Here is a 14,209-nt window from a genome sequence, read left to right as displayed (position 1 = left end):
TGGCTCCTTGTTGATTGTCATTGTTGTGTGTGGCGGTGGTTGGGTGTGTTGCTGTTGTATGTTGTATGTGTGCCAGGGTTGCTTTGGTTGTGCTGTGTGTTTGTGGGTGCGCTTATCTGTGTTATGGTTGGCTGCGTGGTTGGTTGTTTGGTTGCGCTGTGTTGCTTTGGTTGTGTGTGCGGCTACTGTATGGTGGCGTTTGGTTGATTGCGCGGTGCTGTATTGGCTGCTGTGTGTTTGCTTATGGTTGCGTGTGTGGCTGCTGTGTGCTTGTTGGTGCTTGTTAGCTCGTTTGTGCTGTTTGGTGGTTCGCTTGTTTGTGTTGTTTGGTACGCTTGTTTGTGTTGTTGGTTGTAGTTGCGCTTGTTTGCGGCTGTGGTTGTGCGTGTTGCTGCTGTATGTTGTTGTTTGTGTATTAGGGTTGGTTTGGTTGTGTGTGCGGCTGCTGTATGTTTGATTGGTGGCGTGGTGTTGGTGTGTTTGCGCCGTGGGCTGTGTTGGTTTGGTTGCGTGTGCGGCTGCTGTATGTTTGGTTGGTATGTTGGCTGCTGTGTGTTGGCTGTTGGTGTTTGGTTGCGGTTGCGCGTGTGGCTGCTGTGTGTTTTGTTTTTGTTGGTTGTGCTGTTTGTTTTTGTTGATTGTTGTTCGCCTTTTGTGCTGTGTGTTCTGTTTTGTCTTGTTCTTTTGTCTGGTTTCCTGTGGTTTGTCTTTTGTGTTTCTGCTGCTTTGCTCTGTGTCATGCTGTCCCCGGATTACCAGCTTCCATTTTTTGGACCCTCGAATACCTTCATTCCAGTATGGACTGATACCCTTATCCTCGGACTGTTGATAGGAGTTTTGAGGAGGGGGGGCTTTGAGGAGGGGGTACTGTTATGACTTCGCTGCCCGCGGGTTTCCCTGCGAGCAGACACTCACGCAATGCTCTATATCTTCACCTGACGTGGCAGGACGCTGCCGTCGGGCCTCCCATGCGGCTGGAGCCGCGGTCTTGCCTGCCCTTCACGGCCCGGAGGCTGCCCTGGATCTTCCTCTTCACCGCGGCCGGAGCCGCGGACTTTCCAGCCTTCTTTGCGGCCCGGGACCACCCCCGACATTGCTCTTCATCTTTGCGGTGCTAAGGCCGCAGCCCCGGGCTGGAGTAGCGGCTGGAGCCGCCCCCGGGGCCTCCTGCAGCGGCTGGAGCCACTGCCGACGTCGGAGCCTGCATCCAGGCTCAGCCCTGCCTCTTCTGACGCTGTGCGTCAGTGCAGGCCGCTGTCCTTGGTCCTGCACAGCTTCCTGCTTGCTTCACTTAGGCGCCGGCCCGCGCCTCTCTGCTGGATTTAAAGTGCCAGGCACAGGAAGTGTGCTGGCCCCACCTGCAATGGGACTTCCTGCTTTAGCCCTATAAAGGGCTGCTTTGTCAGTCTGTTCTTGGCCTTGCATCATGGTGACTTCCCTCTGGAGGCTCCTGCCTGCCAGAGCCTTGTAAGGTCCTCTGTCTTCGTGGAGCTCCTCGTCTCGTCTCATCTGCCTTCTACCAAGTCTTCATGTCTTGGTGTTCCGCCTGAGGTCCCGGTCCATGTTGTGATGTCTCGTTATGTTCCTCCACGTCCTGATGTGTGTTCCTGCATCTCGTCTTCTCGCTCCTGAGCCTTCTGGTCCTGTGGGCCGGACTCCCTCGGACGACGTCTTTCCCGGGTTGGAGTGGCCTGCAGTGGACTGGTGTCCTGCGCTCTCGAGCTGTCATGTCCTGGATCTTTCCTGTGCTGTCCCGTTCTCCTCGTGGTCCGTGACCAGCCTGCAAGGGCTGTGTAGGGCGCGCAGTGGGACAGGGTGGTCCGCGACTCAGTCCCACGGGTGGCCTGAGTAGGGCGCCCTGAGAGACAGTGCCAATGTCCATGCCTTGTGTTTTGCCTATTTGGATGTCAAGTTCTTTGTCATGGATACCGTTGCATCAGCCATATGTCTTCGTCATGGATGCCGTTGCATCAACCCCGTGTCTTCGTCCAAGGATGCCGTTGCATCATTCATTATCATGTCTTCGTGTCAAGGCCGTCTGCCCTCAACTCAGGCCAGGCCTGCTGCTCGCAGCAGGTCCGAGAGGGCTCGGAATGGTTGGAGGACCATTCAACTTCCAACATCCTCGGATGTTGGCCTTGGGAGCTTGCCGGCCTGGCGGAGGGTAAGATTGTCAGCCATGCGGAGCCACCGTCAACCCTTGGCTCGGTCCTGAAGGTCTGGGCCCGGGCTGAGGCCCAAGGGCACACTAAACCACCCGATTCTCAACATACGGTTTTCATATTATAAACATGTTGTTATTATAGCAGATCTATTAATCATGCAAACAAGATTGCCAGATGAGAGAATGAAAATTAAGAATATTTCAGTGTGTTACCTAAATCACATGATGCGCGTATGGGGCAGCAGGACCAGACCAAGGCCTGGCATTATTCCCAGGATAGATTTATAACCCATGCACTGGAGCTCTGTTTGTCCTCCATGCTGCGCCTCCTGAAGTTTGAGAGGGATAATAAAGTGTGAGTGCTGTGAAGTTTGTCTGATATGTGCGTTCCCTAGTAGTTCATGGCCAATAGCATCAGGATCCGGCACTCCAGAGCATGAGTACGTTGTGAGAATTCAGTAATCTTGCAGGTAGCAGGCATTATTTACACTCACTGTAGATTTTTGGGAGGTCACATAACAGTTAGTTACTTCCCGCCTGGCAGGTGGGGGATCAAAGACACAGCCTTGAGGAGCAGCTGTTAATACTTGCTGTAATCCGGTCCCTGCCACAGCAATGACTGATGATGCCATAGGCTAAGAAAGCCTAATCAGGCAGGAAAAAGTAATCTATTTATTTGTAAATATCAATGCTTTTAGTTATAAACTATTTTTGGTATTATACTTTGAAAATTGGACTAACAGAAAGTTGTGAAACACATATGCTGTCAGATGTTGCAGACATAGTGATAAATGGATAAAGTAATGTGGTTGCTATGTTAGTCCACTTGAATGCACAGAAATAAAGGTTAGCAAATAAAAACAAAATATAGACATACATATCAGGCAATATCTTTTTAGTGGACTAATTCCTTTTTTGATTAGCTTTTAAGAGCTAAAATTCTCTTCTTTAGATCAGAATTCAAATGATCAAAATAGGATATTATCAGGAAATACAAAGTCGTGTGGTTGCCATAAGTGAACCATAAAAGGCATTCCAGTGATAAGGGGAAGGGGATGATCAGAACGGGACAGGCAAGTTAATGTGATAGGTCTTTGATAGGTCTTTGAGTCCTTTTAAGTCAGTTCCAAATTGTCTAATCATGTTAATGTTTGTTTAATTTTCCTTTCATTATCATGATCATAAGGTCATGAATGCAGTGGTCTGATTCTGAAAAGTGGGCCTGCTGTTCTCTGAGGTGTTTGATCCTGTGCTGTGTGATGACAAATAGGATACTGTACCAGCACATTTGTTATTGCGAGGATTTTGTGTTACTGAAGGCAATTATTGGCTTATGGTTGTCAAAGGGGGATGGAAAAAGGGAGCTTGAGTAGTAATGGAGTCTAATGTCATAAACACCTTTAAATACAATCAATCGTGGCTAAGATCCCTGAAGATTTACATCCCAATTCAGGTTACTAGTTAGCAAAGTTTAAAGCAAAATGACCAAAGCAATGGAGTTAGATATACATTTTGCAACATTTATCCTTGAAAACTGGCATTTATCTTTAGAAAACCTACATGTAACAAAAGATGTGCCATAAACAGTTTGACTTTGTTCTGAAATCTTGTCCTCCTCCATTTATTTGCCATCTGAATGGCAACAAGGAGCTTCTTTATTTTCTAATTTGGAAATGCACGTTGCTTAAAAGCAATGCATAAATCTGTAAATACATGTACATCTTCTTCCTTAAAACTGCTGTTCCTCTTTTTTTTTTCTGCCTTCTTGCATGCTCAAATGTCCCTTTTCATGCTCGAATGTCTTCTACTTTCTTGTTTCCTGATCTTAGCTTGTTAACAGAATTCATTGGCTGCTACAGTGATGCATTTTCAGCTCTTTACCGCAGCAAATGATGTGCACTCCTCTGTGAACCTGCTTCAGTTTCATGGGGATGGGGGAAGCTAAGCCCCCCCTTTCAGCAACCTTTCTGCTCTTTCCTCCTTAATCTTTGCGATAATAAGTGCCTGTGATTTGAATAGTGCTGAATCACTGTGATTTCCAAGGAATCTCTGTGTTTGTGTCATACAGGTGGTCTTCCTGGAGAAGAGAGTAACAGAGCTAGAAAAAGATACAGCTGCCAATGTAGAGCAGCAGAGTCGTTTGAAACAGGAGAACTTGCAGCTGGTACACAGGTGAGCTGCTAATTCTTGTTTAAAGAGTACTCCTCTGCTATCATACAGCACTGGGCATCTTTCTGATGAGGAACTTTGCCTTCTGCCACCTCTTGGTTCTACTGGTGCTGGGGAGTTGCTGTTCTTCCCACTCCCCCCCCAAGGATCTTCAGTTTTCCCAACGCCTTCTCCTACAGCAGACCTCTATTCCCTGGGCCTCGTGCACACGTTATTTCCTCTCCCTCACCCCAACCGATTCAGTTCCCACCTTCCTCCCTCCAGCTGGTCATCTGATTCTTCACTGCCCTGTCACCCACCAACAAACCTCAGAGTTCTAGTTTTGCTGCTGGTACTACTGTTATCACAGTATAGTATGCAGAGACTAAGCCTGCGGTCCTGTGCTCACAGGCATTGAAATGTCCCCTCCTTTTCCAGGCTTCTGTGCAGGAGGTGGGGCCTGCATGCTGCCGCCTTATGACAGTTGTGCCAGCTTGGGAACTGAGGTTGGTCGGGGGGGGGGGGGGGGGGGGGAGGCGAGAGGAAAGAAAATTGGACTGGAGGCCCGTGGGGGAAGGGATGGAGCATCAGGATGATTTTGGAGACTTGCAGGGTGGCTGGAATGATGCCGCCCCCAGAATTTTACTGCCCTAGGCACAGTCCTAATATACTTTTTTCATAAATCCAGGCCTGCATCTTTCCAAGGAGAAAATAATGTTTAAACTGATCTTTATCAGAATACCAGGCAGCCAACAAGTAAAGCCAAGGATCCACACCAACTGTCAGGTCGATCCAGTAAAGTGTGCTCCGTCGGAGCGCACTGTCACCCTGCTCTGGACGCGTGTTTTCCCTTACCCCTTATTCAGTAAGGGGAGGAAAACACGCGGCCCACCCGCGGCACCTAATAGCGCCCTCAACATGCAAATACATGTTGAGGGCCCTATTAGGTATACCCGAGCGATCCAGTAAGTAAAATGTGCAGCCAAGCCGCACATTTTACTCTAAGAAATTAGCGCCGCCCAAAGGTCGGCGCTAATTTCTTCCGGCGCCAGGGAAGTGCACAGAAAAGCAGTAAAAACTGCTTTTCTGTGCACCCTCCGACTTAATATCATAGCGATATTAAGTCGGAGGTCCCCAAAAGTATAAAAAAGTAAAAAAAAAAAATAAAAAAATTTTGAATTCGGCCCGCGGCTGTCGGGCCGAAAACCGGACGCTCAATTTTGCCGGCGTCCGGTTTCCGAGCCCGTGGCTGTCAACGGGCTCGAGAACCGACGCCGGCAAAATTGAGCGTCGGCTGTCAAACCCGCTGACAGCCGCCGCTCCAGGCCAAAAGGAGGCGCTAGGGACGCGCTAGTGTCCCTAGCGCCTCCTTTTCCTCGTTTGCACCGCGTCGCCTAATTTAAATACTGGATCGCGCGCACCGGCAAGGGGCCGGTGCGCGCGCCGGGAGAGCGAGCGTTAGTCCGCTTTCCCACGGACTTTACTGGATCGGGCTGTGTGAAGGGTAAGAAGGGAGACAAAGGTGGTAAGGGGGTAAAAAGATGGAGCAATATTTCCCCCATGGCCAAGCCATTTCAAGATGCCTCGATCTAAAGGAGAGGGACCCCACGTGGACGCGTGGTGCTGGGCATGCTCAGTGTGTCAAGTCAAAGTTCTAGAAACTTTGGCATGTCGGGGCTCCATCTGATGATGTGTGAGGACTAACAACCTGCTGTCCTCGGAGAACACCTGTTACAGGTAAGCAACTCTGCTTTCCCACATGGCCAAGCCATTTTAAGTTTCCTTTTAAGAACTGTTTTTTTAACGCTGTCCCTGAAGCACCATTTGTTTTATCAAGGCTTCTTGTAAGTGCATTACTCTCATTTGGATATGGCTAAAATTGAGCAGATAGAAAGTACTGCTGCTTTAAAAAGGTTGTATGGCTGTTCAATAGCAGGAAATCATGCTGCTTTTTAAATGAAGTTCTACCAAATTCTGAATATCAGGACTTAGGTCTCCAAAAAAAAAAAAAGCATTGGTGCAAATTCTGAAAAGAAAAAGGCATGCATGATCATAGGCAGATCCACAGTGTCTTTAGGCAGCAGGAGGAAATTGGGGGCCAAAAGCAAGGAGAATTATTCATAGTGGACCATTTATTGCTAGTAATGTCCTGAGTAAGGGGGATTATTGCTGTTAAACATGAAATTTAATTTTGCTTTTTTTTTGGTGAGAGATTTTTAAATTAGGAACAGGACCCTGGAATGATCTGAATGCAGATTTCTGGCATTTCTTTGGAATTAATTCCACCTTCTTTAAACTATTGCATTTCTTTTTTTTTTTTTTTAATTTTTTATTTATGCTGATTTTAACAATCTTACATAGAAGAAAATAAACAATTAGTTACAGATTTTGCATACTGTTATCACAATAATAACTTAGGTAAATATCTCTACTCTGCAGTAAGAAATGTAAGAGGTAATGCTCCAGGATTGAGAAAGAAATCTGAGCGGTTTAAGGAAAACAGGAATACCTTTTACAATTGAAAAAAGGAAAAGACAAACCTAGAGATATATTTTTTTTCTGCTTCGTTCCTGTTGCTAATTTTCACGGGGGGGAAGATTCAAGAAACTTTTTTAACTGTGTTATCTCAAAATAAACATATTTTTGACCATTTCTCCAAACTTCACACCTACATGGATATTTTACAATCATTTTCCCACCTTTACTTTCCACGTCTGTTCTTAATTCTAAGAATTTTTTTCTCCTTAATTGAGTTGTTCTGGAAAGATCTGGGTAAAAACTATTGCATTTCTTGGACTTCAACTCAATATTTTATTTAGGGCACTCTTGCAATTGCTATTTTTTTTTTTATTGAGATTATTACTACAAGGGCTCATGATATGACATAACTAATCAAGAGAAATAATTGTCGAGAATTTCCCTAATAGATCTAGGAATGTACTGTTTATAAGATGGGAGCAACAAAAGTCCTCAGTCTTTCACCTTAAGAGACTGAGGCTTGTAGATGGCTTATGGAAGAAATGAAATTTTTATAGATCTCAAAATATCTGCCCAATAAATTCTGATTAACAGTCGTCCCTTTGGAGAGACTCTGTACTGGAACAGCTATGAGTGCTGCAGGTCAGGACCAAGGAGTATACCTGAGAACTTATAGACATTGCTCTCATTATATCACAAGGGTGGTGAATTTCACACTGTATTTTTTGGTGTACCTCACAGCAACAAAATTTGTCCTGTTGGAGCTGATGTTCACACCTTTTCATTAGTAGTTCAAGGCAAGTTATATTAATATACTGTAGCTATTTCTCATCCCTTACAATCTAAGGGTCTCATTTACTAAGCATTTTTTCCATAGAGAATGGGAGAAAAGCTGTAGCAAGTCAGGCCCTGAGTTTATATCTGAGGCAATAGAAGATGAAGTGACTTGCCTAAGGTCATATGGAGCAGCAGTGTTTGAACGTTAGCTTCCCTGGTTCTCAGCCTGCTGCTCTAACCACTTAGCTACTAGGGATGTGAATCAGGCTTCAGACGATTGAAAATATCGTTGATATTTTCTAAATCGTCAGAAATCGGGGGCTCCCCTGAAACGATAGGAAAACCCCACGATATTGTTCGTGGGGGTTCTCTTATCATTTTGGGGGAGGGCGGGAAAAACGGCACACAAAAATAACCCCTAAACCCACCCCCGACCCCCCCCAAAAAACATTTTACAGGTACCTGGTGGTCCAGTGGAGGTCCCGGGAGCGATCTCCCGCTCCCGGGCCGTCGGCTGCCACTAATCAAAATGGCGCTGATGGCCCTTTGCCCTTACCATGTGACAGGGTATCCGTGCCATTGGCTGGCCCCTGTCATATGGTAGGAGCACTGGATGGCCCGCACCATTTTTAAAGATGCACAGCCACAGGTTAGGAAAATGGAGGCTATTTAATTGAGCGAATGTTTTCCTAATTTGACCACTGGCACACTTTATTTATTTATTTTTTATGGTTCTTCTTTTTCAGTTCCTCTGACTTAAATTCGCCACAATATTAGATCAGAGGAACTACAGAAAAGCAGTATTTTCTGCTTTTCTGTAAACTTTTGGGGCTCCTCAAGAATTAATGGCTGCTCCAGGGCAGGTGTTAATTTTTGAGAGCAAAAATGTGCATCGCACATTTTTTTTTTTTTTGCATTGGCGTAATAGCTAATAGCCTCATCAACATGAATTTACATGTGATGAGCGCTATTAGCTATGCACTCAATTGGATCCGTGTTTTGGATCGCACTAATCTCCGTTTTGCATCAGGGGTTATGGACACGCAGTCAAAACGAGTGTTGAGCCATTGTTTTAAAATTACTGCAGGTCACCCCAGAAGAGAACTTTAAACTGGAACTTTAAGTATTGTGTGAGAATCTTTTGTAAATCCCAGGGTGTGGCTATGCCAAAGAAGCCATTTTTTGCAGGAGGTCTGGTGAGGTTCTGCTTTGGGGATGCAGTTAGATGGTAAAAGAGGGGGGGAAAGGGTTTTGCTTTCTCTTCCCATCCTGCAGAGTCCATTCCAACAGCTTTCCCGACCATTTCTTTTAACCCTCAACACTGGTGCCAGAACTGCAAAAACCCAGCATCAGGATTCTAACAGGGGTTGCAATAATGAAGCCAAACAGAAAATGGAAGGCTATAAAATCACTTTGATTATGTAAACCAGAGCTGTATCACTCTGGTCCTCGAAAATCACAAACAGGTCAGGTTTTCCAGTTAACCAAGTTCTGCAAATTGATCTGGTTCACAGAATAAATATATACAAATATGACTGATGAATGTTCATTGTGGATATCCTGAAAATCAAGCCTGTTTGTAGCCCTTGAGGATCTTTGTGCACTTCAGATGTAAACAGATCTCATTTTCAATATGCAGCACAAGCCCCAGTTGGTCTATTCAGTACTTTAGCCTTGGACACTGTGACTGAGGTACAAATTAGTTTCTCCTTGTGTTTGAAGAGCTAATGCCCTGGAGGAACAGCTGAAGGAGCAGGAAGTGAAAGCAGAGGAAAGCCTCTCTGAGGAGATCCGAAAACAGAAGGAGGTTCTGAACAGGATGGAGAGAGAGAAGAGTATAGAAATCGAAAACCTACAAGCCAGGTACAGTGCAATGTGGTCTCCATGGCTGAGCCCCATGCCATCAGTATTATCAGCCAAGGAAAATCCCTCTAGAATACAAAATCTACTGAATGGGAAAAAACTAACTGTTGCATGCATTTCACCACACATAAAAGCAGTGGGGATGGAAACAGGAATAAGAAGAGTGTCCTTGCTCTTAGGAAGAGCAAGCTATGGAAAAATAGTGGGATTCCTGTTGCTCTGTGTTAAGACGATTTTTCCCCTTGGTCAGTGGAGTTCACTGCAGACTCCTCCTTCATGGAATACCAGTATTGTTCTGAGTACAGAGCAGCAGCACACGACACTAAATACAAGATGTCGATGTTTTTATCCTTTTCCAGAGCATATGAATGATTAAAAATCATGAGATGTTTATGCCAGAAAAATTATAAAAGATGTCGAAGATAAGGAAAGAAAAGGATTTCTGAGTTTTTGCTGGGAACTTAAGTACAGACTCTTAATTCCCTTGGGTTGGAATGCCGACAAAATCAAAGGCCAAAGTCAGACAGGCTCTGTGGTTTGGGCCTGAAAATGGGGTCATGTACTAATCTGATTTAAGGCTTTTGCTCATCATTTTAACATATACAATACATGGGCTTTGCACAGTACTTCAAACAAATGCTATGATTCCTTAATTTCTGAGAGAAATTACTTTGTGTTTGAGGTACTACTGCCAGCAGAGCAGGCAGGCCGCTGTTGAAAGCGCTCTGCACTATATTATGTAACTTTTTACATTTTTAATAAATTCTATGTATTAATAGAAAACCCTACAGACTTTTACACAAAATGGAACAAACTTTTGGGAGAAGTTCCTAGTGCATATGCTGTGTTATTCTGATGTCCTTTGCTGCTAGCTGGGTTAGTGACATCTGTGTACAAACATTGTACTAGTATTGTGGCCTGTATTGCAGGCAGTGTGGTGGTAGGATGTAGTTCTTAGTGTGTACTTGGTTTCTGTGTTCAGGTTGCATCAGCTGGAGGATGAGAACAGTGAGCTGCGATCCTGTGTCCCCTGCCTGAAAGCAAACATTGAACGGCTGGAGGAGGTGAGGCAAATGGGCCAGCAAAATATTGTAAAATCTGCCTTGACATTATTAATCACTTTCATTTATAAGTTGCTTTCCCTTGGTCGCTCAAAATTCACAAAAAAAGCGTATCATAATAACATAAGGATCACTTTTACAGGAGTATTAGCAGGTTCATCCTATCTCAGAAGGTGAAAAAACAGAACTGAAGTATATGGCTTAGCAAAAAACAGAACTGAAGTATATGGCTTAGCAAATGAGTAGACATCAAGGGGTAGATTTTAAAAGGTGCACGTGCGCACTCACTGGCACGAACACACATGGACGCGTCAATTGTATAACATGTGCGCACCGGGAGAAAGAGAGAGAGAGTACCTGACACTCAATAATTTCACCATTGTAAAGGGGCACTTTGATTCAGGATGAGTTTTTGAGAGATGGGTTGGGGTTTGGGGGCTAGTATTACAAAAACAATGTAAAATTGACATTGTAAAATTGTAAAATTAACATTGTAAAATTGACATCATTAAAGAATTTTAGTCCTTATAAGCTATGAAAAGGAATTGATTTGTACAATGCAGCTAGCAGAGACTGCAGTGTACAGATCAACTCCTCTTATTAGAATGAATGTATGTGTGTTCTTCCTGGCTATTTAAAATTTGAGTAGCTCCCACGCGGCCCACTTAAGGGCATATGTGGCCTGTTTTTGCACGAGCAAGCCTTTTAAAATCTACCTCTATGTGCACAAATGTTAGCCCTACACGGGCTGCTGAAACTTGCTCTCCCTGGGGGTAATTTTTTAACAGCCACATAAATTAGATGGCAAAAACATGCATAAGTTACACCTATTTGAAAGCAAACATATGCACGGAAGTTTGCTTTGAAAATTATACCACCAAAACTACTGACAGACAAGTCTATGGGAAGTGTGTTTACTGTAGAAAAGTAGTTCAGATTTGAAAGCAGCCTAAAAAAGGTGAGTTTTAGACTGGATTTCAATGTGGCCTGATACACCAACTCAGGGAATCTGTTTGAGGCATAGGACTCAGCAAGGTGGAAATCATGGAAATGGGGAGTTGGCAGAGGAATGACACAGATAAGAGTGACTTGCCCAGTGAATAGAATACATGAAGAAGGGTGTAAGGAAAAAGAAGAGAAGATAGATAATGAGGAGCTGCAGAGTGAGTAAATTTGTAGGCGAGTAAGAGAAGCTTGAACCATATGTGGGAGCAGATTTTGAGCCACTGTAGTGAAAAGGAGTTACATGGGCATAGTGATGTTGAAGAAAAATAAGTTGTGCAGCTGAATTTTGATTAGATTGCAGTGTAGAAAGATGGTTCAGTGGGAGGTCCGCAAAGAGCAAATGACAGTAATGTAAACGGGAGGTGATGAGAGTGGATAAGCATTTTGGAAGAAATGGAAATGCCTTTGAAAATGACCCTTCCTGTGCATATTGTAGAACTGCAGTCCCAGCTCCTTGCAGCTGTTTCTAGTGAATCAGAAGCAGGGTGTGCAGAGGGCAGCAGGATTAATTTCCCTGTTTTCGCAGTGTGAAAGCCTTGCAGTCTCACCAACGACTTGATGCAAAAATCTCTGAACATGAAGGCTTTTCACATTCCTTGCTTTAAGCAGAGTATGCTGAAATCCTAGCAAAGCCTCCCAAAGCAAACTGCTGCAGAATTAGTGCCATGTCACCGCAGACTGTTGTCAGCTGTGCATCAGGATCTCCTTTCAGTATTAGACATGAGGGCAAGAAGGTCTGACTAAGAAGTTTATCAATTCAGCAAAACAGTTTTTAATGCCAAATGAAAGAAGGACATTATTTCATAGAGTGAGGGCTCTAATACTATAACTGCTGAAAAAATCCAGCAAAGCATAAGAAACAGGAGGGCAACAAGGCAGAGTGGAAATGTGTGCATGCACTAGGCGTAATGTTCTGCTATACTACCCCAGACTGGGCTGCATTAACCTGAACTTGTTGCAGGAAAAGCGGAAATTGCTGGATGAGGTAGAAGACCTTTCTCTTCAGCTTAGTGAGGAACAAGAAAACAAGAGGAAGCTGAGCGACAGGCTGAGCCACGAGAGGCACCAGTTCACTAAAGACAAGGAGTCAACTCAGGAGGTGAGTGGAGGCTGGCAGGGAGCGCTCTAACCCTTCATACCATCTGTCATCCTTTTCCTCACCAGAGGCCGGCTCACACGCCCACATGGAGTGCCCTAATGTTCGGTTAAGAGCAGAATTAAATTGCATTTAGTTTTTCATAAATGAAATTACATTTAGAAATTTGTGATATTACAGGTGGAGGATCTAGAAGCACATTGCAATGTGGATAGCTTCTCCTATTCCAGATGCCTTGCACAGATGTGCTTGTGAGTGGGTGCTCCTCTGGGCTGGCATGGCTGTTTACTGGTGAACACTGTATAAGGAAACCATGTCGGTGATGTAGTACTCAGAGAGCAGCTAGATAAGGCACACATTTATTTCAGCATCCCATGTCATTCCTGTTATTGCAGCTATTGCACTGATGACGAATCTTCCTGGAAAGAAAAAATAACAATCATTTCTTCCCCCCACTTACCACTAAGTATTGTCCTTTTACTTGTGGCTGTCACTGATTTAATATCACCAGCTCTCTTCCTAGAGCTCCCTTTGTTCTCCAAGGATACTGTTAGTCCAGCCCCAAAAATAGACCTTTGCACAATATTGCAGTCATCACACTCATCTTCTGTCCCTGCCTCAGATACCTTGACATTTATATACTGCCTAATCCATCCCAAAGGAATGCCCTAAACAGTTTACAATAGAGTAAAAATACATTATATAAAATGCAATACACAAATATACAAAATACAATAAATACAAAGTTGAAAAGTAATTCAGCAAACAATAAAAAAAATAACGTAAAAGACAGCTGGAACCCAAACCCTATTCTTACTAGGGAGGGGCCAGCGGTGTCATGAAAAATAAAATGTTAAACTAAACATCTCACTCATTAGTTGGGCCTAAGCTCATAAATACCACATTCTAAAAGATTACCAAATACATTCTAAAACCAAGGACAGGCCAAATCTACTACATTACTCAGACCTCCTCCCACCACGGGACAATTCAATCAAATATCAAGTACCAAGCCCAATAAACTAAGCCCATTCACTCCACATTTGCTCCTTAAGGAGCGATACCCAGTTCATCCTTTCTTCAGAGCCCAGCACTGGGAACGGCACTGAAATGTAGAGACTGGAGTAGAGATTCACTGGGCAAGTGACTTACCTCTTACATTCAGATTCATATTTGGTTACCAATTGGTCACCACTATGTATAAGTTGTTATCCTGTAAACCGGAGTGAAGGCATCCCGCTATACTTCGGTATAAAAAAGCCTCGAAATAAATAAATAAATAAAAATATTGTACACTGTTTTTGGCAGGGATCTTGTAACTCACTGACTTACTCTGTATACTGTATGTATACTGTCAGCATTATGTAAATTGATATTAGGGATCTTGTAACTCACTGACTTACTCTGTATACTGTATGTATACTGTCAGCATTATGTAAATTGATATTTGGTTACTCCCAAAGATATTTTATTGAGATGCACACACTCTTTGGTGAGAGGATTGTGTCAGGTAGTGAACCTCTCTTTTGCTTTAGGAAAATAACATTTGCCCAAACTCTTCATAAGTTAGTGAGCTACCATACAGGAATATTTGTGCCTTTTTATTATTATTTTTTT

General features: G+C 43.9%; 1 protein-coding gene across 5 annotated transcripts in view; it reads left to right on the top strand.

The window, feature by feature from the left end:
* The window catches only part of RAB11FIP3 (RAB11 family interacting protein 3), a 291,188-nt gene that overhangs the window by 247,108 nt on the left and 29,871 nt on the right, over positions 1-14,209 (top strand). For all 5 annotated transcript variants that reach the window (XM_029576051.1, XM_029576055.1, XM_029576053.1 and 2 more), the window contains 4 exons: positions 4,233-4,336; positions 9,290-9,430; positions 10,413-10,494; positions 12,458-12,595. In XM_029576051.1, the coding sequence (XP_029431911.1) occupies positions 4,233-4,336; positions 9,290-9,430; positions 10,413-10,494; positions 12,458-12,595 (465 nt within the window). The remainder of the gene's footprint in view (positions 1-4,232; positions 4,337-9,289; positions 9,431-10,412; positions 10,495-12,457; positions 12,596-14,209) is intronic.

This window comes from Rhinatrema bivittatum, chromosome 14, assembly GCF_901001135.1.
Source record: "Rhinatrema bivittatum chromosome 14, aRhiBiv1.1, whole genome shotgun sequence".
In the NCBI taxonomy this organism is placed as follows: Eukaryota; Metazoa; Chordata; class Amphibia; order Gymnophiona; family Rhinatrematidae; genus Rhinatrema; species Rhinatrema bivittatum.
This window is presented reverse-complemented; position numbering and strand designations above follow the sequence as displayed.